The sequence below is a fragment of the Eubalaena glacialis genome, chromosome 13, assembly GCF_028564815.1.
Source record: "Eubalaena glacialis isolate mEubGla1 chromosome 13, mEubGla1.1.hap2.+ XY, whole genome shotgun sequence".
Classification (NCBI taxonomy): Eukaryota; Metazoa; Chordata; class Mammalia; order Artiodactyla; family Balaenidae; genus Eubalaena; species Eubalaena glacialis.
In genome coordinates this window covers 12053085-12073649 of record NC_083728.1, presented here as the reverse complement: position 1 = coordinate 12073649, position 20565 = coordinate 12053085, and the positions used below count along the sequence as shown (strand labels likewise).

At 48.4% G+C, this 20565-nt stretch overlaps 1 protein-coding gene across 2 annotated transcripts; it reads right to left on the bottom strand.

The window, feature by feature from the left end:
• Positions 1-1879: 1879 nt before the first annotated feature.
• SPATA2 (spermatogenesis associated 2) lies at positions 1880-11304 on the bottom strand. 2 transcript variants are annotated; one of them, XM_061209419.1, is made up of 3 exons: positions 11154-11304; positions 4811-5258; positions 1880-3844 (listed from the first exon to the last, which is right to left on the bottom strand). In XM_061209419.1, the coding sequence occupies exons 2-3, from the start codon at positions 5144-5146 to the stop codon at positions 2639-2641; spliced, it is 1542 nt and encodes a 513-aa protein (XP_061065402.1). In that variant the 5' UTR covers positions 5147-5258; positions 11154-11304; the 3' UTR covers positions 1880-2638. The 2 variants fall into 2 exon arrangements, with proteins under 2 accessions (XP_061065402.1, XP_061065403.1); XM_061209420.1 differs by lacking the exon at positions 11154-11304 and adding an exon at positions 10836-10964.
• Between the last annotated feature and the right edge of the window lie 9261 nt (positions 11305-20565).

Sequence of the window (20565 nt, the reverse complement as noted above, 5' to 3'; positions counted from 1 at the left end):
AAAATGTGAGTCCTGTCACTAAAGAACATGGCTTGAGCAAAAACAAACAAACAAACAAAAAACCAAAAAAAAAACACCAAAACACCCAAGCAACTGGAATTCCCTGGTGGCGCAGTGGTTAAGAATCCACCTGCCTGGTGGATTAAGAATGCAGGGGACACGGGTTCAAGCCCTGGTCCAGGAAGATCCCACATGCCACGGAGCAGCTAGGCCCGTGTGCCACAACTACTGAGCCTGTGCTCTAGAGCCCATGCTCCGCAACAAAAAAAACCACCGCAACGAGAAGCCTGCGCACTGCAACGAAGAGTAGCCCTCACTCACCGCAACTAAAGAAAGCCCGCGCGCAGCAACGAAGACCCAACACAGCCATAAATAAATAAATAAATAAATAAAATTTTCTTGAAGTTAAATTAAAAAAAAAAAACAAAAAACCCCAAGCAACCCAAACTTCAAAGCAGCAGGGAGGAGGAACATAAAACCCCAAACACTTCATTTAACAATGGAAGACACTTTATTTTTTTTTTAAATCATCTCTCAACATTTCAACTCTTGGTAGAAATCAAATGCAAAACATCTGCTTTTTTAAATTAGCGTGTATTTATCTCGGTCACAGCAACCTCATACAATAAGATACACAACGAGGAGGAGCATGGTCATAGCATTTCCTATTCCAGTCCACGAACATAGTATTTCCGTGATGATACACACACTGGCCTTTCTCTTCCAGGACAAGTTAGTTATTCCTACTTTCGTCTGCTGTGTAAGTTACGTGGCATCACGGTCGGTTAAAAGAGTTAGTGTAGTGCTAGAGCAGTCTGGAAATGGAAAACTAGAAAACTCAGGACTGGGACAGGCACGGACACTTCTGAAACGTGAAAAGGAAGAACATCAGAGATGAATGCCCCAGAATGGGTGGGTCTTAGTAATGAAGTTGGGTGAAATTCAGCTTTATATACACATTGAATATCTGCATGTGATCTACTAGATATATAGAAAAAGAGCCATAGAAGATTTTGAAAACCTTAAAATCACGCAACTGAGTTGGAAGAACATCAGCAAATTCACAGTGGCCTCAGGATTCAGCCAGATTTAAATTTGCTCAAGAGCTGAATACCTCCTTCTATCAGAAAACCCACTGCATGTAAATTCCTACAACATTCTGTACATCACAAACACTTATGGCTAAAATATACTGTTAGTTCACAAGGAAGCAGTTTTATTTTCAAATTCTTGCCCCACTCCTGCTCTGCACCCCAAAAGGAAATCCGGGGTCAGCAATTCACATGAGGAGTTTAAGAGGCCTTCGGGTTTAGAAGCGCTGAGGCTCAGCTAAGAACCTCAGGACACATCTGTCTGACGGGCGCACGCCGGCTCCTGCCCCCTTTTAGTGCAAAAAGGTCACAAACGTTGCAGAGGAATCCTGGAAACAGGTGAAGAGAAGAGGACTGAGATGGAGGGGTGGTGGGAATCCCAAACGATTTTCCTTCTGAATTGAGACTCAAGAAGTTTGGAGTGCGAGGTTCAAGCTCAGCAAGCGGCAAAGACCAGGCTGGAGATCCACAGGGTGAGGTTCCTGAATTGTCACTAGGTTGTCACAGTCTGCAGGCGCACAGACCTCTCAGTCCGGACTAACCCCCTAAGTGCACACTGGAGGTAGGTGTTAGAAATTTATTGTAGGGAAGACAGTGGCCCTCCACCAACTCAGGGGACATCGTCTCTGTTCCTCCTCTGCCCCTACAATCTCCACTCTACCCTCGGGCTGTGGCGAGTGGAGGATACAGGTGGAAGGGCATGAGCCCCTCCCTTGGAAGACTAAAGAACCCGGGGCATTTTTATAAATAGCTACATCGTTAATGTTTTAACCACTTTGAAACACACAGCAGGTTGAATATTTATTTAAAAATAAATCTCAAAAATATCTATTTACAGTAGAGTAAGAGAGGCACGTGCAAACAACAGAAAGGGGGGAAAAGTCAGTCCCAGTGTGGAAGGTCCACCCTTCAGAGCGCTAGAGCCAACTTCACAAACCCCAAGGCTGAACTGAACTGTGGAGGCAACAGGATGACATTAAGCGAATCCTGGACTCGGGTCACCTTCGATACGTGGAGAGGCAGGGAAGTTGGGTGGGGGGCTGCCGCCGGGGATCCTCGTGTTTGGGAAAGGGCGGTGGAGGGATGAGCCAGTGGATGAGGCCCGGTGTGGCAGGAGGGCTCATTTCACAAGCCAACAGGCCTCTAGCTCACCACTCCAGGTGGGCATTTGGAGGGGACCTGGAGGGCCCTTCCCAGTCCAAGTTGGCTTTGCCGTGGGAGCGGTCGGCATGGCAAGAGTCCCAGAGATAGAAATCCTCTTTGAGAGACAAAAACAAAAGAACGGAACAGGGAGTGATTAGCAAAAATGAATCTGAATGCAAGTGCCACCGTCTCTCTTGCCAGGTGGCAAAGCAGCCATCAGCTGACATATCTGAGTCGATACGGGAACTCCCACGTGAGGCAGCCGGCCGCACGATCCGCCCCCCCCACAACCACGTGGTCAAGTGCAGGCCTCTGCTTCTGAGATCAACGCGTTAACATTTCTTCCCCAGGAAACCAGAAAGGTCAGTGGTGTAGCCCTTGTAGCAGGGAGGTGCAAGGCGAGTCTATCTGTACACGAGATGGGAGAACTGGGCAGACTTGTAGTTCAGCTGGTTGTTGGGCATGAACTTGTGCAGCTCGCTCTTTTTGCAGCAGGGGTCGTAATGGTAGGTGCTGAGGCAGGCGTCGCAGGAGGCTTTTGAACACTGGGTGCAGGTGTTGGCGGCCCCCGGGCGGTCACAGAAGCCACAGCGGGAGGCGGCTGCAGGGGAGGGCTTGGATTTCGAGTGGAGGTGCGGCTGGCCTGCATACTTCTCCCGCAGAGATGACCCGTGGGCCAGGCTGTCGTGGGCGGAGGCCTTGCTGGGGAAGCCGCCGGGCTTGGAGGCCGGGGAGCAGGCGAGCAGGCTGTCGCAGCGCTGGCAGAGGGAGGAGCTGCAGGACAGACCGCAGTTTTGGCACTTGGAGAGGGCGGACTCTTTGGCGGGGGGCGAGCGCTTGTGGTAGATGGGGTGGGCGTCACTTCTGACCAGCCAGACATCTGGCCGCAGGGCATCCTGCCTTCGGTACGTGGCCCTGGGCTCCGAGTCTGTGTACAGATCCACATCCTCCTGAGTGGAGAAGTACGTGCCACGCAGCAAGCCAAGGCCATTGTTGGGGGAGGGGGACGGCAGGTCATCCGGGCTGCCGTGGGGGGAGCTGGACATGGCCAGGAGCGAGGGGGACGGGCGGATGATCTCGTCCTTGAGGTCGTCCCCCAAGTCTGCTGCCACAGGCTCCTTCCGCAGGCTCAACGAGGCCTTCAGGGGCGGCTTCCGGCTCTCCCAGTAATTGTCGTAGGTGTCCACCGACCTTGAGGGCTTGGTCACACGGGGCTTGTAGTAGTCCTTGGCTGCCCGCTCGCTGGCCGACTTCTGGAGCACCACGCGGGCCATGGAGGTTGTCAGGTGCTCCCGGCCCTCGGCCCGCCGCCGCAGGGCGTCTGAGCAGCCACGCACGTCCTCCACGCTGCTCCTGCGCTCGCTCACCACGTCCAACTCAGAGTAGCCTTTGTCCTTGACTTGGGAGTGGATTTCCAGCATCTGTTCACACTCCACCTTGGCCAGAAAGAGCTCAAAGGAGACCATCTTCACTTGGAGGGTCTCTACCAGCTCTTTGAGCTTGTACGCAGTCCCCAACTCGGGCACGTAGCCCATGTAATTCAGGATGGCTCGGATGTCCTCTTCCAGTAATGTGGACTTGACGTAATAAACAAAGGGGCCCGTGTAGGTCTAGGGGAAGGAAGGCGGGTAGAAAAAGAGAGGCGGGTTTTTCTCTCTGAGGCACACAACGCACGGAGCCTGCATCAGAGCGTATCCCATCAAGTCTGAACCGGAACACACAGGGAGAGGAAGGGGGAGTGATCTCCAGGGCAGCGTCTCACTGCGGGAGGCAGAGGCTAATGCTTCCCAACAGCTCAGCGCACGGGTCTGAGGGAAATGACACAGCGCTCCTTTCTTCAGCGTAGGGAACAAAGCCACTAGCTTTCTACATGGGGTGCAGTGGCTCTGCTCCTTGAGGAAGAACAGGGCAAACGTGGGTGCAGAAAGGGGATCGGATTAGAGGCACAACACCCACGAGCAATGAGGATACTCCTTTCTGGCATTTCTACAAAGGTGTGAAGCATACGTTAGGCTTAGCCTGACTTGGTGGAAACTCTCCTGAGCCATCACTGCCTTTGGAATGATTCAGAATTCTCTGTCTCGAATTCATCCTCCTCCCTCCTCTCTGTTTTCCTCAGCTTGCGCGGACACCTGCAGCAGCCTCCGAATGGTCTCCCCGGCCGACTCTTGCCCCTCTACAGTCCATCTCCCGTACAGCAAGCAGGAGGATTCTTTTCCAATGTAAACCTGATCCCGGCACTGCCTGCTTCCCAGCCCCCTTAGGATAAATTCCAGCCCTCTGCTCTGGGCTCCAAGGCCCTGCACAACCGGGTACTGCCCACCTTTCCAACCTCAGTTTCAGATGTGAGCTGCCAGGGGTGGGGAGCCAGTTAAGAGATGACACCAGGCAGAGGGGCCAGGTGGGGAGCCATGGGGGCAGTTCTGGTTGCTATCTCAAAGGCAGTGGGGAAGCCGGGGGGGCCCGCGAGCAGAGGAAGGATGTGATTAGATGGGCACAAACCCTCTCAAGATGGACTGGAAGGGGCGAGAAGGGAGAAGGGAGGCCAGCGTGGCGAGCCCGTCCCGAGACCTTACCTTGATGCTTCTGAATTCCTTCTTCCACGGGTAGAGGAAAAGGTTGACACCCACCGTTTCGAGCACACTGAAGGCACAGTGCAGAGCCCGCAGACTGGAGGAGCTCAGCGAGCGCAGGGAGCTCTCCACCACCTCATAGAACTGGATCAGCCGGAATCGATAAAAGGGATCCACCTTGTGCAGGCTGAGCAGGGTCGAGGCTGCCACCCGCAGGGACTCATCACTGCCAGGCCGCTGCTTGCTGGGGGTGGTGTCCACTTTGCCTTCATGGAACTGCACGTACTTCCGAAATAAGTCATCCTTATATTTCGCATCCATTGAACTGGGCTTCCCCATCCGATCCGATCCAGGGACGGGGGCTACCTTATTTCCTCCATGGCTTCTGAGTTAGAGGCAGGGACATTGCTAAAAGCATTGACGTGTCGCCTGCCTGGACCAGCAGAATGCTCTGGAAGAGGAAGAATAAGCAGCACATCATTCCTTGAGATGGTCCACGTCCCAGCTTGCAGCTGCTGAGGCCAAACAAAACACAGAGCTGTCCTGAGCTACACCGGGCACCACCAGCCCCTGGCCCTTTCTGCTCATTCAACACATTTAGCGAATAGGTGCACCATGCTGTAGTGGAAACAAGACAGATAAGGTCCTTGACTTTGCTGAGCTCACAAATGAAAAATACGGTTGGGGCACCTAACCTGGTTTCATGGGGATGGGGGATGGTTAAAAAGCCCCTGAGAAAGTGACGGTTAGACCCAAAGGATGAGGCGTCGGCAGGGAGGAAGGCCCTGAGCTAACACTTTCAGCACTTACTACATGCCAGGTGCTTACATGGACTAACTCATTCCGTCTTCTTAAACAACTCCAGGAGATAGGCACTATTGTTATCCCCATTTTACAAATGTGAAAACTGAGACATGGAGACATCAAGAAACTTGCCCCAAGTTACAGGACTATTAAGAAGCAGAGCTGAGATCAGAGCCCAGGCAGGCTGGCTCCCAAGTCCGTCCCCTTAACCACCACACCCCGCTTTCCTGAGGCGGGAAGGAGCCTGGCATGTGCACACAAAGAAGGCTAGTGTGGCTGAAGCAGAGAGAGGAGGGGAGTCACAGGAGATGAAGCTGCCGGCATAAGCGGGATCCTGATCCCCAAGGTCTCAAAGAGTTGTACATTTTATTCAAAGAGCCAAGTGAAGCCCCTGAACAGTTCAAAGCAAGGGGGAGAGGGACACGATCAAATCTGCAATTTTTTAAAAAAGACCACTTTGACTGCTGAGTCCTGGAGAGTGCCTTTATCCGTCTTTGGTTTTTTTGTTCGTCTGTTTTTTTGGGCCGTGCCACATGTGCGATCTTAATTCCCAGACCAGGGATCGAACCCATGCCCCCTGCAGTGGAGGCGTGGAATCCTAACCATGGACCACCAGGGAATTCCATATCCGACTTTGTTTTTTTTTACAGTCCGCTGTTGGGAGAGGAAAGGACATTCTGAGCTGGGACACACAGGATTTATACACTCTTGCTGTCTCCTTGGCCACTTGTTAGTAGAACATGCACAGATCCATCAGTATTCTTGGTGTTACGATGCTGGGAGCAAATCTGGATTCATGGAGGGACCTGCCAGGCCAGGGGAGGCAACACAGCACCGGGGTTACAAACAGATTGCAAAGCTGGACTGCCTGGGTGTGAACCCTGGATCTGCTTTTCTAGGTTATTTGAGCAAACTACTCAACCTGGGCCTCAGTTTCTCATCTGAAAAAGGGGGTTAATAATAGCACTTATAGTCCAGAGTTGGTGGAAGGATTATATGCAATCAGTATAGAAAGCTCTTCAGAATGCCAGCTCAAAGTAAGCCCTTGATACACACAAGCAGACATTTCTGGTGTCTGAAGGTGCTAGACCCTCCAAGTATCCTCAAGGAATGCAAATAACTCCGACTGGGGGGTGACACGCATTTTCACACTCGCCTGTCCTACCTTTCCTGACCACAAGCTCATGGGTGCAGGGATTGCGACCAAATGACTCAATAAGGGTCACAATGCCAGAGCAGGTTACGTGCTTCATAAAGACCTGCTGCCTGAGTGAAGGGTGGGGTCCTGCTGGCTGTGGGAAATGATGAGGGACCAAAAAGAAGCCACAGTGGGATGGGACGGACCTGTGGAGTCCTTTAGCAGATCTGAGTTCAGCTCAGAAGTTCTAAGGGCCTACGAGCCTGGCAACTACCAGGAAGTCAATAAAATCACCCATGTCTCAATGAGCCACTCCTCTGGCTTCTCCACAGCTTTGGGGAGACACCCAGGGGTTTTAACTGTGGGGTGAGGGGTAAGACAACAGGAGAATTAGGGACACAGAGAGGTCACCTTCTCCCACCCACTGCCCTGCCAAGGAAGCCCAAGGCTTCAGGAACAAATAGAACAAATAGGCCTGAGGAGCACACAAGGCAAACAAATCCACTTGGGATCAAATTTTACCTCCTGACCGTCTCTGTGGTCCTCAGAGCAGTCTTTCCCTTCCCTCTTAAGGTCCACCCACAAGCACCTTTCTGTCTGCTCCTCAAACACATCAAGCCCATTTCTACCTCAAGACCTTTTTTTTTTTTTTTAAAGGCCAGGTAGCCTTTCTTTTTTTTTTTAATTCATTTATTTATTTTTGGCTGCGTTGGGTCTTCGTTGCTGCGTGCGAGCTTCCTTTAGTTGCAGCGAGCAGGGGCTACTCTTCGTTGCGGTGCGCGGGTTTCTCATCACGGTGGCTTCTCTTGTTGCAGAGCTCGGGCTCTAGGCACGCGGGCTTCAGTAGTTGTGGCTCGCGGGCTCTAGAGCGCAGGCTCAGTAGTTGTGGCGCACGGGCTTAGTTGCTCCGCAGCATGTGGGATCTTCCCAGACCAGGGCTCGAACCCGTGTCCCCTGCATTGGCAGGTGGATTCTCAACCACTGCACCACCAGGGAAGTCCCTACCTCAGGATCTCTGCACATGTTGTTCCTTCTGCATGTTCTTCCTTTGATTCCTCCCGTCGCTGGCTCACTCCCATCATTCAGGTCTCAGCTCAAATGTCATCCCTCCGAGGCTCTCCCTGACAACCTCAGCTCAGTAAATCCTACTTGCCCTGGCCCTCGTTATTGCGTTACCCTGGGGTAATCACCATTTGAAATTATCAACTTTATTCATTTACTAGCTTCCTCTCTTTGTCTCCCGCCAATACCCAGTAAGCTCCACAAAGGCGAGGACAGTGTCTGTTTTGTTCACCATGATGCCTAACACAGCTCCTGGCACATAGCAGATGTTTGATAAAACAGGCGAAATGATGTTTCAGTTTCTCATTTAGCTCTCCCCAGAATTCTGGGAGACCAGCGGGAGCGAGAAGAAACCAAGGCTCCATGACACGACATGCTGTCTATAGCTCAGTGTTAGGAAAAGGTGGATCCCAGATTCCACTGGCCTTATGACTTGAAACCTGTGTACCTCCCACCACCCCATGATTCCTGAGCTCAACAAGTATGCAGCACCTACCCTATGCCGGGCCCTAGGCTGCGTGCAGTGGGGGGAATGTGGGGTGGGTAGGGGACAGTAGGGAACAGAAGTTGAGAAGATATAGCTCTGCCCTGAATTCTACTTGAAAGGCTTACTGCCCAGGATCAAAGTATGTATGTTCTCTTAAAAAATAAAATTGTATTGCAACCTGAGAGAAGACATCACTGTCCTTGCTAAAAAAAACCCATATACATAATACCATTTTTTTTTTTATCCAAAAGAAGCTTTCATCCAGCCTCTGGCCCCAGGGACTGTTTTTTAGTACACCTGAGAACAATTTAAACAGAGGGACATCAAGTCTTCTAAACACTGCTGTGATTTTTCTCCAAGGACGTCAGCCTTCAGCTAATAGAGACTGATTTTTTTTTTAAACAAAGTCTGCTGCTCTGTAATCACACCACACTCCACACCCTTGTTTATGGCTGACAGATAAACAAGGAAAAGGGATCCAAATAGCCCAGTTAGTATTCAAAGTCCCAAAGTCAAGGATAGGAAACCCATCTAAGAAAAATCTTGAACCAACCTAGGTAGGTGAGGAAACAGGTGAAAGAAAATGAATGCTAAAAGATAATTAAGGCAAGGAGAGAAGGAAACTAACAATTATTGAAGTCCTACTATGTGCTAAGCATTGGGCTTTCCACTTTAACTGCATCACCCAGTTTAATCCTCACAATTCTATGACGAAACAAACCAAGGCTCAGCCATTAAACAACCTGCCCAACACAGCTTGAATGGGTCAGAGCTAGAATCTGAACTTGGGTTGACCGGCCCTGCAGCCTGTGCTTTTTCTCATTTATCTCACTCATTTATTGTTACCATTAGTACCATTCACCAAGGGATGAGTACATAAGGGCCCTTTGCTAAGTGCTCCGTGAAAATCAACGAAATCCACACGACAACCCCAGGGTTAAAAAAGAAAAAACTGAGGCTCAGAGGGGCCAAGTCGCTTGCCCTACATCACAAGGCTAGGAAGAAGTGCCTCTGAGATCTGAACCTAGGTCTGAGGCCAAAACCCTGACTCAAGCTCTGAGCTGTGCTGCTTTTAGGCAAAGCTGTCCTGCTGCTGGACAGCTCTTCTTGAAAGGGCTCAACTAAGTCAGAATGCCCTATGGCAGGGCCAGCAGAGTTGAGTTCTAAAAATTCCAGTAGTAGCAAAATTCACATCTTCTCACACAGAATGGGGCTGGAAGAGCCACAGATCTATTTATGACGTAAGCTCAAGGGCCAAGAGGAGAGGCTGACCAGAGCCGGGCCAGTGGTAGAGCAGCTGACATCATCCCTCCTGAATTCATTCCTGAGAATACAGGCTGCATTGTAGCTGGTGTCTCTTCTGAGCATAGAGCCAGCAATTTATTCCTAGCACTCTGCAAAAACAACAAAAAACACGCTCTCTGCAAAAACAGCGTGGTTACAGGAGACCAAGACAGCCCGGTGACAGAAGCCGTTAATTTCTCCAAGCAACCCAAGGATTGGAACGCCAAGACGTGCCAGTGTGGCGGAAAGAAAAAAAAAAAAAATGGCACCGTGAACATCCCTAACAGAATCAGACGGGTGCCCAGAGCCAACAGGCCTGGTCAGCACTTCCTGCACTCACAATCTGGGCCCCCTTTGAAAAGCAAAGCAATGAAGAGAGAGATATTGCAGTCAGGGAGGTGGTGGCTTTTTAATTATTATTTTTTTAACATCTCAAAGGAAAGCTATATCTGTTTAAAACCTCACTAAACGGAACTGAAATGATTCTGGATAGCAAAGCATGAGCTTGGCTTTACCTCAGCTGGCCCATTCAAGCAGAAACATTCCCCAAGCAGCATTTGAAGGCGCCCCCTCCCTGCACAGACAGAAGCTATTTTGGGCCCGGCATCGCCCCAGTCCACAGGTTTATGTATCCCTGGTCTAGCTTCAAGCGGCTCAGAGTTCCCCTGGCCTCCAAATAGCAGCAAGGGGAGCGCAGATCAACCCCCTCCACCTCCGCACCCCACTCCTCTGCATTCATCCCCAGCCCGAGGCCCCTGAGACACATCCTAGGCAACCTTCCACTGGCTGTGAAGCGCCAGAGGGTCCCCACACCCCAACCCAGTTCCAGAGAAATTCAGAGAGAGGGTTTCCAAACCTCTGAAAATAACCTCAGCGATGCTGAAATTGGGCTTCCCCAGTGGCAGCTGCGACTCGCAGAGGGGCTCTGAAGCAAGGAGGTTCCCCTCCCTGCAGGGGACAGAAGCTGGCGACTGCTATTCCCAGCCTGATAATTCCAACAGCCTCTGAGTGCGACATCAGTTGTGAAAAACACCCTAGTCCCCAACTCGGGCCCTCCCCACGGGTCCGTGAATGAATTAACAGCAGCTATCATTTATTGGACGCCCGCTGTATGCCAGAGACTGTGCTTCGCATGCGTCTCACTTCATCCCCACCACGGCCCTAGTAGGCAGGTTCACTCCCCATTTAACTAATCAGGCAACTGAGGCTCAGAGACGAAGTGACTTGCCCAAGGTCACACAGTGAGTACAAACCCCAGTATGCCACCAGAGCGTGAGCTGGAGACCACTGCGCGGTAACTGCCTCACGGTGGAATCGGGGTGTCCTCCTGCCGTGTTAGTCGCTGTAGAGGGGGTGTTCCTCCTGAGCTGCCCTGAGCCACCCTGGGGGAGTGGGGATCCTGAGAATTAAATGGGCCCCCGGAGCGCCGAAAAGACGGGCCCGCCCGTCGCCCCCGCAGGCCGCGATGGGACCCCGCTCCCGGGGCGGCCGAGCCCCGCCGAACCGGGGGCTCCCCCTCCGCCGGGGAAAGCCCCAGAGGCCTTTTCCGCCCGCGGCCGCCCCGCACTCACCCCGGCACTGCCGCCGAGGACGCCCCGGCCGAGGGGAGCAAGAAGGAGCCGCGGCCGCCGCCGGAGCCAGGCCCGGCTGGGCTCTCGCAGCTCCGGCCGGCAGCAGGAGACAGAGACCAGTAGCCCGGGGCCGCGGCGACCCGGAAACACTCAACCAGGAAGTGACGTCTCTCGGAGGCGGGTGCAAAGGGAGGCCGGGCCGCGGCTACGCCCTGGGCTGGGGAGAGGCCGTTGCTCGCCGGCGGCGGAGGAAGAAGCGGGAGGCAGAAGAGTGAGCAGAGAGGCCGCGGAGTCCCGCTTTGGGGCCTAAAGGCCCACTGCCACTGCTGGGGCTGGGACCCGGAAATAAACGGGCCGGAAGTGACGCACGCCCTCGGTCACAGGATGGCGGCTGGCCGGGTTGTCATGGGAACCGGTCTGTAGTCTGGAGGTCGTAGCTCGGAGCTGCGATCTCAGACTGAGCGACCCGCGGCCTCCTCCTCCCCTTGTCGAGATGATCTGCGAGCTGAGCTCCCGACCGCGCCTGACCAGAAGCTGACAGTTGGCTCCCTCACCCCCATTTTACAGGTGGAAATACCAGAGGCTTAAAAAGAGCAAGTGAGGTGCCCAGTATCACGTGAGCCTGGATCCAGACTTGAGAGGACTGTTGATGTTACAGGCTATGTTTAGTGAGGGTTCCAGCTTTGCCTTTGCCACTTACCATCTGCATGACCTTAGGCTAGTTACTTAACTTCTCTGAGCCTCAGCTTTTTCACCCGTAAAATGCAATAATAATATACCGCCTCCTGAGATTCATGTGAGAATGAAGTGAGTATGGAAACAGCTTATTACAGTAGTTGGCTTATAGTAATAATCTAAATACACTTTGTTTTTAAAATCTGGTTAAGTTGGGAATTACCTGGCGGTCTAGTGGTTAGGACTCGGCGCTTTCACTGCCGTCGGCCGGAGTTCAATCCCTGGTGGGGGAACTAAGATCCCGCAAGCCCTGCCGCGGGGCCAGAAATAAATAAATAAATAAATAAATAAATAAATAAAATCTGGTTAAGTTAAAGGAAATGACTTCTCTCAGCCCTCAACTTCCTTGAATGGAAACCAGGGTTGGGGAAGACCAAACCAAATATTGCCTCCTTGCTTTGTGACCTCACCAGACACCTGCAGTGTAAACTACACTGGCATAAATTCTGGTGGCTTGTCACTTCACTTTATAGATTTGCCTCCCACCCACCACATTGACCGTGAACTCCGCTTTTGTGATTCACCACTCACTGAATCCCTAGTGCTTGCAAAGTGCCTAGCACATACTCAAGACTTTGCTGAACATATTTACCATTGAACCACTCACTCCATCTCTCTATCTTACCCCCAGACATTTATTGAAGACTCAGAGCCCACTCCATGCCAAGTTGTCTTTCTCCAACATGGTCTTGGCTCTCTGTACCTACCATACTCTTCTTTGCCTCTGGCCTCTATGCCTCTATATGCTGTTCCCTGGGTTTGAATGTTCTTCCTTTCGCCTCTTCCCTTCCTTGTTTTCTTGGCTTCCAGCCCCAGCTCAGTCCTCACATCCTTTCTGAAGCTTTCTCTGATTTCTACAGGCAAAGACCCACCTTCCTCTGTTTTCCCACCCCATAACACTGTCTTTCATAATTTTATCTCAGCTCTTACCATAAATAAGTATATATATATATATATATATATGCTTAAACCTGACACCCCCCACAAGACCTGGAGCTTCTTATTTATCTCTGTTTCCTGTGAGCTCTGCACATGATCAGGAGGTACCCAACAGATGTTGCTTGATTGCAGGATTCTCTCACAGCCTTGGAGTCCCCAGCTAAAGTCAGTGGGCCTTGTCTCAGGAGTCAATGACATAATACATGGGAGAGCATTTGGAGAACCAGCAACCAGCTATTCAAACAGCAGCAATTACTATATTTAGCTGTTGCTGTCTGAGCATCACTTAAGGTCTTTGTATACTTCAGCTGTTATCAGCTCATGTTTAAGCTCCTCTCTTAATCACCTGTAAGGTGATGGTGTTTACAGGAATTCCAGCTGAGGAAAACTGTCCTACCCAAACCCTCTGCCTTTGCAACAACTCGAAACTGTCCTTTGGAAACTGTTACAAGACTGCATGAGGCTGCTAATAAGTCCCTTCCAGCTCTGTGGTTCTGTGACAGCAAAAAAGAAAACAGATTTTTAAGAAGGCTTTACTGGTAGGAAACCCTGGCCATTGATTCTCGGTGACATTTCATATCAGAAAAATACCAAAGTCTCTGAAGGGAGCCATGTTTCTCATCTTTTAGACAGGGCTGGAGGGCTGAGAGTTCTCTGCTTGGTGACATGGAATCACGGGAGCATCCTTTTCAGCTTTTATTACATAATGATTAGCAGATTATGTAACAGTCATGTAACAATGATTAGGCACCTCTACTTTCTAAAAGCCAGCAACATGAACCATCTACCTACTTCTTTCTATTTTTTAGTGTTTTTTTTTAAATCACAAAAGTAATGCATGAATTCTAATGACACAGACGTGTAGAGCAAAAAATGAAAAAAAAAAGCAAGCCTATGACCCATCAATTTGATTTCTTGGAATCTACCAGAGAAAAAGCATAAGTGCACAAAGAGACCTGTTGCATCATTGTTTGTAATGCAAAAACAAAACCCAGAAACATTCTAAATGTCCATCAATAAGGGAATGGTGTAGCCATACTAATGACTACTATGTATCACTTAAAAAGGATAATGTAAACCTACATAACTCTGCAAGACATATTTTGGAAGGAAAAAAGAGACATACCCTGAAATGGAAAACAAAACATCAACTGATACTATATATTTTCTAAGGGTGCGTATGTATGTATGCATATGTATGAAGCCAACTGTGGACAATAATGCAAATACAGATCATGTTTTTTACATCATTCTACAAATACATATTATATGATTTTTATTAATATCTTTCTCCCCTAGAAGTCAGTTAGCTCTGTGAGGACAAAACTAGTATACCTGTTTTGCTCACAATTATATTACTACTACCTGCCATACTACACTACTACTAGTAGCACACCCATTAGAGAGCTCAACAGCATTTGTTTCCAACTGAAATTTTCATTGAATGCCTACAATATGCCAGGATTGATGTTCGATTTAAGGGGCAGAGACAGACACAAGCAAGACAGATACAGCCTTTGCCCTCAAGGAGCATACAGCCTCCTTATCAGAAAGAGAATATTAAGGGACTTCCCTGCTGGCACAGTGGTTAAGACTCCACACTCCCAATGCAGGGGGCCCGGGTTCGATCCCTGGTCAGGGAACTAGATCCCACATGCATGTCTCAACTAAGAGTTCGCATGCCACAACTAAGGAGCCCGCCTGCCGCAACTAAGACCTGGCACAGCCAAATAAATAAAATAAATAACTATTTTTAAAAAGAGAGAATATTAATAAATTAGGAGTAGGATGAACTAAAAACCAGTGATTCAGGATAGAAGGTGGTGAACGTTATGAGAGGGATAGAGAGCTTAGAGAATGGAGAAGAGACATCTGAGATGGCAAATTGGGGACAGCCTCAAGGAGGAGGTGGCATTTGCACTGGGCTTTGAGTGACTTGGACATGTAAGCATGTCCAGCTTTCCTTCCAGCTGGAGGGAAGAAAGCAATAAAAAGTAAGGACTGGAAATTGAAACTCAACTGCCTACAAACATATAAGGTAGGCATAACTTGTACTAGAGTACTATCATCTCATACTATATAGTACCAGAAATTAGTAGTAATGTAATACAACATAGTACCTGGCTCACAGTAGGCATTCAATAAATACTTTAGTGAGAAAACAAAAATTATTGAACCCCTACCATCCTCCAGCTGATTGTTGCCAATTTCCCAGATGATCACGATCAGATATTCAGGTTTCTGAAGAGGAGCAGAAAGTCCAGATTTTTAAGTGAAATTTTGCAATTATAAACACTATATGTAGATATACTTCCTAGTTCTGTCTACTGAGGGAGCCTATGAGAAATGACACCACTGTTAGAAAAAAAAAGGGGGGGGGAGGGGGGAATTCCCTGGCGGTCCAGGGATTAGGACTCCCTGGTCCCACTGCAGGGGGCACAGGTTCCATCCCTGGCTGGGGAGCTAAGATCCCACAAGCCATGCAGTATGGCAAAAAAAAAAAAAAAAGAAAGAAAAGAAAAAATGACACTGCTGTGGCAATAAGCACTGAGCACCCATATCTTGCTTTCTAAATACCATTCTCCACTAAAATGAACCAAGCCTTGGAGAAACAACTGATTGTCAGAGCTGGGGCAGAGAAATTACAATGTGAGGCTGGCACATCCTATGGAGCCGGAAAGTAAGGAAGTGCCAAAAGAATGATGGGACTTGTGAAAAGAAGCCGAGAGGCCTGAGTTCAGATCCCAGTTCTGCCACTTTCCAACTATACGTGACTTTGGACAAGCTAGTTACCTCGCTGGGCCTCAGTTTCCTTATCAGCAAAATGGGGTTAATAGAACTAACTACCCCCAAGGATTGAATGAGCTAATACAGGTGCCAGTGCGGAGTGATAGTTCAACACAAGCTAGCTAGGACTATTTTTGACTCAGACTCATGGGGCTTGCTAGGCTGAGGTGCACAGTAGGCCTCAGATGTTTGGGCAACGTGGTTGTGCTTGATGTCATTCTTCTCAATCCTGGGCACCTTGCATTTATGCTGCTCAGAAGAGTAGAATTTATAATATCCAGAATATATAAAGAACTCCTAAAAAAAAAAAAGAACTCCTACAATTCAACAACAAAAAGACAACTCAATTTAGGGACTTCCCTGGCGGTCCAGTGGTTAAGACTCCGAGCTTCCACTGCAGGGGGCACAGGTTTGATCCCTGGTTGGGGAACTAAGATCCCACATGATGCAGGGCATGGACAAAAAAAAAAAGACAACCCAATTTAAAAATGGACAAAAGACTGGAATATATATTTGGAATAGATATTTCTCCAAAGAAGACAGACAAATGGCCAATAAGCACATGAAAAGACACTCAACATCATTAGCCATTAGGGAATGCAAATCAAAACCACAATGAGATACAACTTCACACCTACTAGGATGGCTATAATTAAAAAAGAAAAGAAAAGAAAAGAAAAATAACAAGTGTTGGCAAGGATGTGGAGAAACTGGAAAACTTGTACATTGCTGGTTGGAATGAAAAATGGTGCAGCTGCTGTGGAAAACAGTTTGGTAGTTCTTGAAAAGTTAAAAAGAATTACCATGTGACCTAGCAATTCTAGTCCTAGGTATATACCCAAAATAATTGAAAACATGGACTTGAGCAGAATATTGTACAACAATAATCATAGCAGTATTATTCACAATAGCCAAAAGGTGAAAACAACCCATGTCCATCAACAGATGAGTGGATATACAAAATATGGTATATCCACACAATGGAATATTATTCAGCCGTAAAAAGGAATGAAGTTTAGACGCATGCTATACCATGGATTAACCTTGAAAACATTATGCTAAGTGAAAGAAGCCAGTCACAAAAGGACAAATATTATGAGATTGCACTTACATGAAATGCTTATTATAGGCAAATTCAAAGAGACAGGGATTTCCCTGGTGGCGCAGTGGTTGAGAGTCTGCCTGCCAATGCAGGGGACATGGGTTCAATCCCTGGTCTGGGAAGATCCCACATGCCGCAGAGCAACTAAGCCCGTGCACCACAGCTACTGAGCCCACGCTCTAGAGTCCGCGTGCCACAACTACTGAGGCCATGTGCTGCAATTACTGAAGCCCGCGCGCCTAGAGCCTGTGCTCTGCAACAAGAGAAGCCACCGCAATGAGCCTGCGCACCACAATGAAGAGTAGCCCCTGCTCGCCGCAACTACAGAAAGCCCGTGCACAGCAACGAAGACCCAACGCAGCCAAAAAAAAAAAAAACAAAACAAAACAACCAAAGGACAGAAAGTAGATTAGACATCACCAGGAGCAACCATAATATCCATTTTTCAGTTTTAGTTCTTATCGGATCTTGCTGACCCTTGATATAATACAAATTGTAAAATGCTGTGCAAAAGCAATGAGCTGGTGGAGTAACTGATGAACTGCAATTTTCTGGATGCAGCCTTTTTACGTGGTCATCCCCTGCGTCTTTCCTGTTTATATCCAAATCATTCTCTGCCATAATTTCAACACCTATCAGGATACCTGACACCTAGAAGTTATTGGTAAAATAGACATTTATTTATTTATTATTAATTTACTTATTTATTTTTGGCTGCGTTGGGTCTTCGTCGCTGTGCACGGACTTTCTCTAGTTGCGCCGAGCGGGGGCTACTCTTCGTTGTGGTGCGCGGGCTTCTCACTGCAGTGGCTTCTTTTGTTGCGGAGCATGGGTTCTAGGCGCACAGGCTTCAGTAGTTGTGGCACGCGGGCTCTAGAGCGCAGGCTCAGTAGTTGTGGCGCACGGACTTAGTTGCTCCGCAGCATGTGGGATCTTCCCGGACCAAGGCTCGAACCCGTGTCCCCTGCATTGGCAGGCGGATTCTTAACCACCGCGCTACCAGGGAAGTCCCTAAATAGACATTTACATGTCAGTGTCACTCATCTTAAAACTCCTTGGAAAATAAAATAAAATAAAAATAAAAACTCCTTGCAATCCGAGACTATGTCCTTTTTTTTTTCCCCAGTCTTTTTTTTTTCTTTTTGGTTTTTACTTCCATGCTAAGTACAGTAAGCCATAGAGGTAGGGGCAGTAAACATTTAAGGAACTGTAAAGAGCAAGGGAAGCCATGATCACCTAGTTGAGCCAGGCCAGGTGAGCCTGTGAGATACTCCTACGCCCCCTAGTGGTGCAGATGGGAATTCCTCCTGGCTCTCTTACCAGTTTGGCAATCTTTTTTTTTTTTTTAAAGATTTAATTTTATTTATTTTGGGGCCTTCGTCCTTGCACAAGGGCTTTCTCTAGTTGCGGTGAGCGGGGGCTACTCTTCGTTGCGGTGCAGGGGCTTCTCATTGCGGTGGCTTCTCTTGTTGCGGAGCACAGGCTCTAGGGTTCACGGGCTTCAGTAGTTGCGGCACGTGGGCTCAGTAGTTGTGGCTCACGGGCTCTAGAGCGCAGGCGCAGTAGTTGTGGCGCATGGGCTTAGTTGCTCCGTGGCATGTGGCATCTTCCTGGACCAGGGATCGAACCTGTGTCCCCTGCATTGGCAGGGGGTTTCTTAACCACTGCGCCACCTGGGAAGTCCCCAGTTTAGCAATCCTGAAGAACTGGATGAAATTATCTACCCATAAATTAATAAATGTAGAAATGCATAATGGTGTAAACTCTTCCTACTTTAGATAAGCATAGTAATAAATTTTAAATGTGACCTGAGGCTGAGAGGACTCTGAGGGTTTCTTGATTTGAGGGCTGGTGTCATGTCTAATTCATCTCAACTATTCTCCCACAGGGCCTAATGCACCATTGTTTATTTTTTTACTTAAAAAGTAATGCATGAACTTGATAGAAAAGTTTAGACAATACAATAGGGAAGAGAATGACAAGTAAGTCTTGCTCCAGGCCCAGAACCTAGGCCCCAGGCTCTCAGTTTCACTTCCTGATAATAGCCACTTGTACTGGATTCTCTGGAATCCTTCCAGTAGGGTAATCAACTCATCCTGCTCTGCCTGGGACTTTCCCAGCTTTAGCACTGAAAGCCTCACATCCTGGGAAACCCCTCAGCCCCAGGCAAATTGGGATAGTTGGTCACCCTACCTCCCAGAGACATCTATTCATCATACACAAACATATACACATATTAGTTGCATTACTCAGCATCCTGGTGTTATTTTAATCAAAACTATATTTCAAACATCATTCCTTATCAGCTGTATATTCATTTAACGAATACTTATGGAGTTACCTACCATGCTCTAGGTACTGTTTTAGAAGCTGAGTATACAGTAGTAAACAAAATGGGCAAAAATCCCTTTCCTCATGGAGTTAACATACCAGTAATTGTATCTGTTGTATTAATCACTTTGCTATTATGACCAATGCTGTCTTAGACATTTGTGTGTATGTATCTTTCCTACATGTCAGTGTGAGTTGGTCTATAGCAGCACCGTCCACAGAACTTTCTGTGATGATGGAAATGTCCTCTATCTGCTGTGTCCAGTATGTAACCACTAGCTACGTGGGCTATTGAGCTCTAAAAATATGACTAGTGAGCCTGAAGAATTGAATTTTTAATTTTGTTTTTTAATTTAAATTTTTAAATGTAAATAGCCACAGTTTTGGATGATGCAGGTCTGTGGGAGAAAGTCCTAAAAATAGAAAAGATAAATCAAAAGATGTGTGCTCTTGTAAATTGGATAATTATAGGCAAATCGCCCACAAAGAGGTTGTATTAGTTATCCGTTGCTGTATAACAAAAGACCACAAGCTTAGCAGCTTAAGCAACACACACTATGTCACAGTTTCTGTGGGCAAGAAGTGTGGGCATGGCGGGGCTGTATCATGGCATAACAGAAGATTACAGGAGCAGATTTCCCATTGATTTTCCTTAGGATCACTATTTAGTTGAATAATTTTTTAAACCATCTGTCGCCACCCGCCTACCTCACTGCCTATTAGAGACCATGTCTTTCTCCCTCACACCATATCCCCGGCACCGGAGGGCCCAGCACACAGTAGGCCCACAGGGACTCTTTGTTGCCTGAATGAATGAGTCTCCCTTGGCAGTAAAAATCAAGTTTGGAAGCCTTTGAGCAGGACCCCTTCCCCACTCCAGGCTCTCATCAGAACCCCCAGAGGGTCTTAGATGATGTAGGCCATCTGAGAGAGGCTGCCAAAAACTAAAGAGGAAGAGATGATTGTGGGAAACATCTTCCTCAAGAACATTAAGGGAAAATGGGAGGAGAAAGATCCATTCATTTGACACACATTATTGGGTTGATTGTTTTTGAAAAACAGCCAGTGTGATTGTGGGGAATGAGGAGGGCTGGCAATACATTTGCAAGCTAAGAAAGGGAGAGTGGGGACATTTTCACGGAGAATGCCCAGAAAAAATAGGAAGGGATATTGCACATATAGTCTAGTCTCAGCATTGACTGGGGCTGGGGTTGGGGGCCGGGGAGGGGGGGCATATAATGTAGGTTAGTGGTTCTCAAAGTACAGTCCTGTCCAGCAGTGGCTGCATCACCTGGAAGAAATGTTAGAAATGCAAATCCTCAGGCCACACCCTAGATTTACTGACCTGCTGAATCAGGAACTCTGGGGGTCTGCCCCAGCAACTCTTATTTTCAGAAGCCCTCCGGGTGACTCTGATGCACGTAAGAGTTTGAGAACGACTGGCACTCTTAAATGCACAGGTACCAAAGCCAGACTGCATGGGTTCAAATCCTGACTCCGGTTTTCCATCTGTGTTAA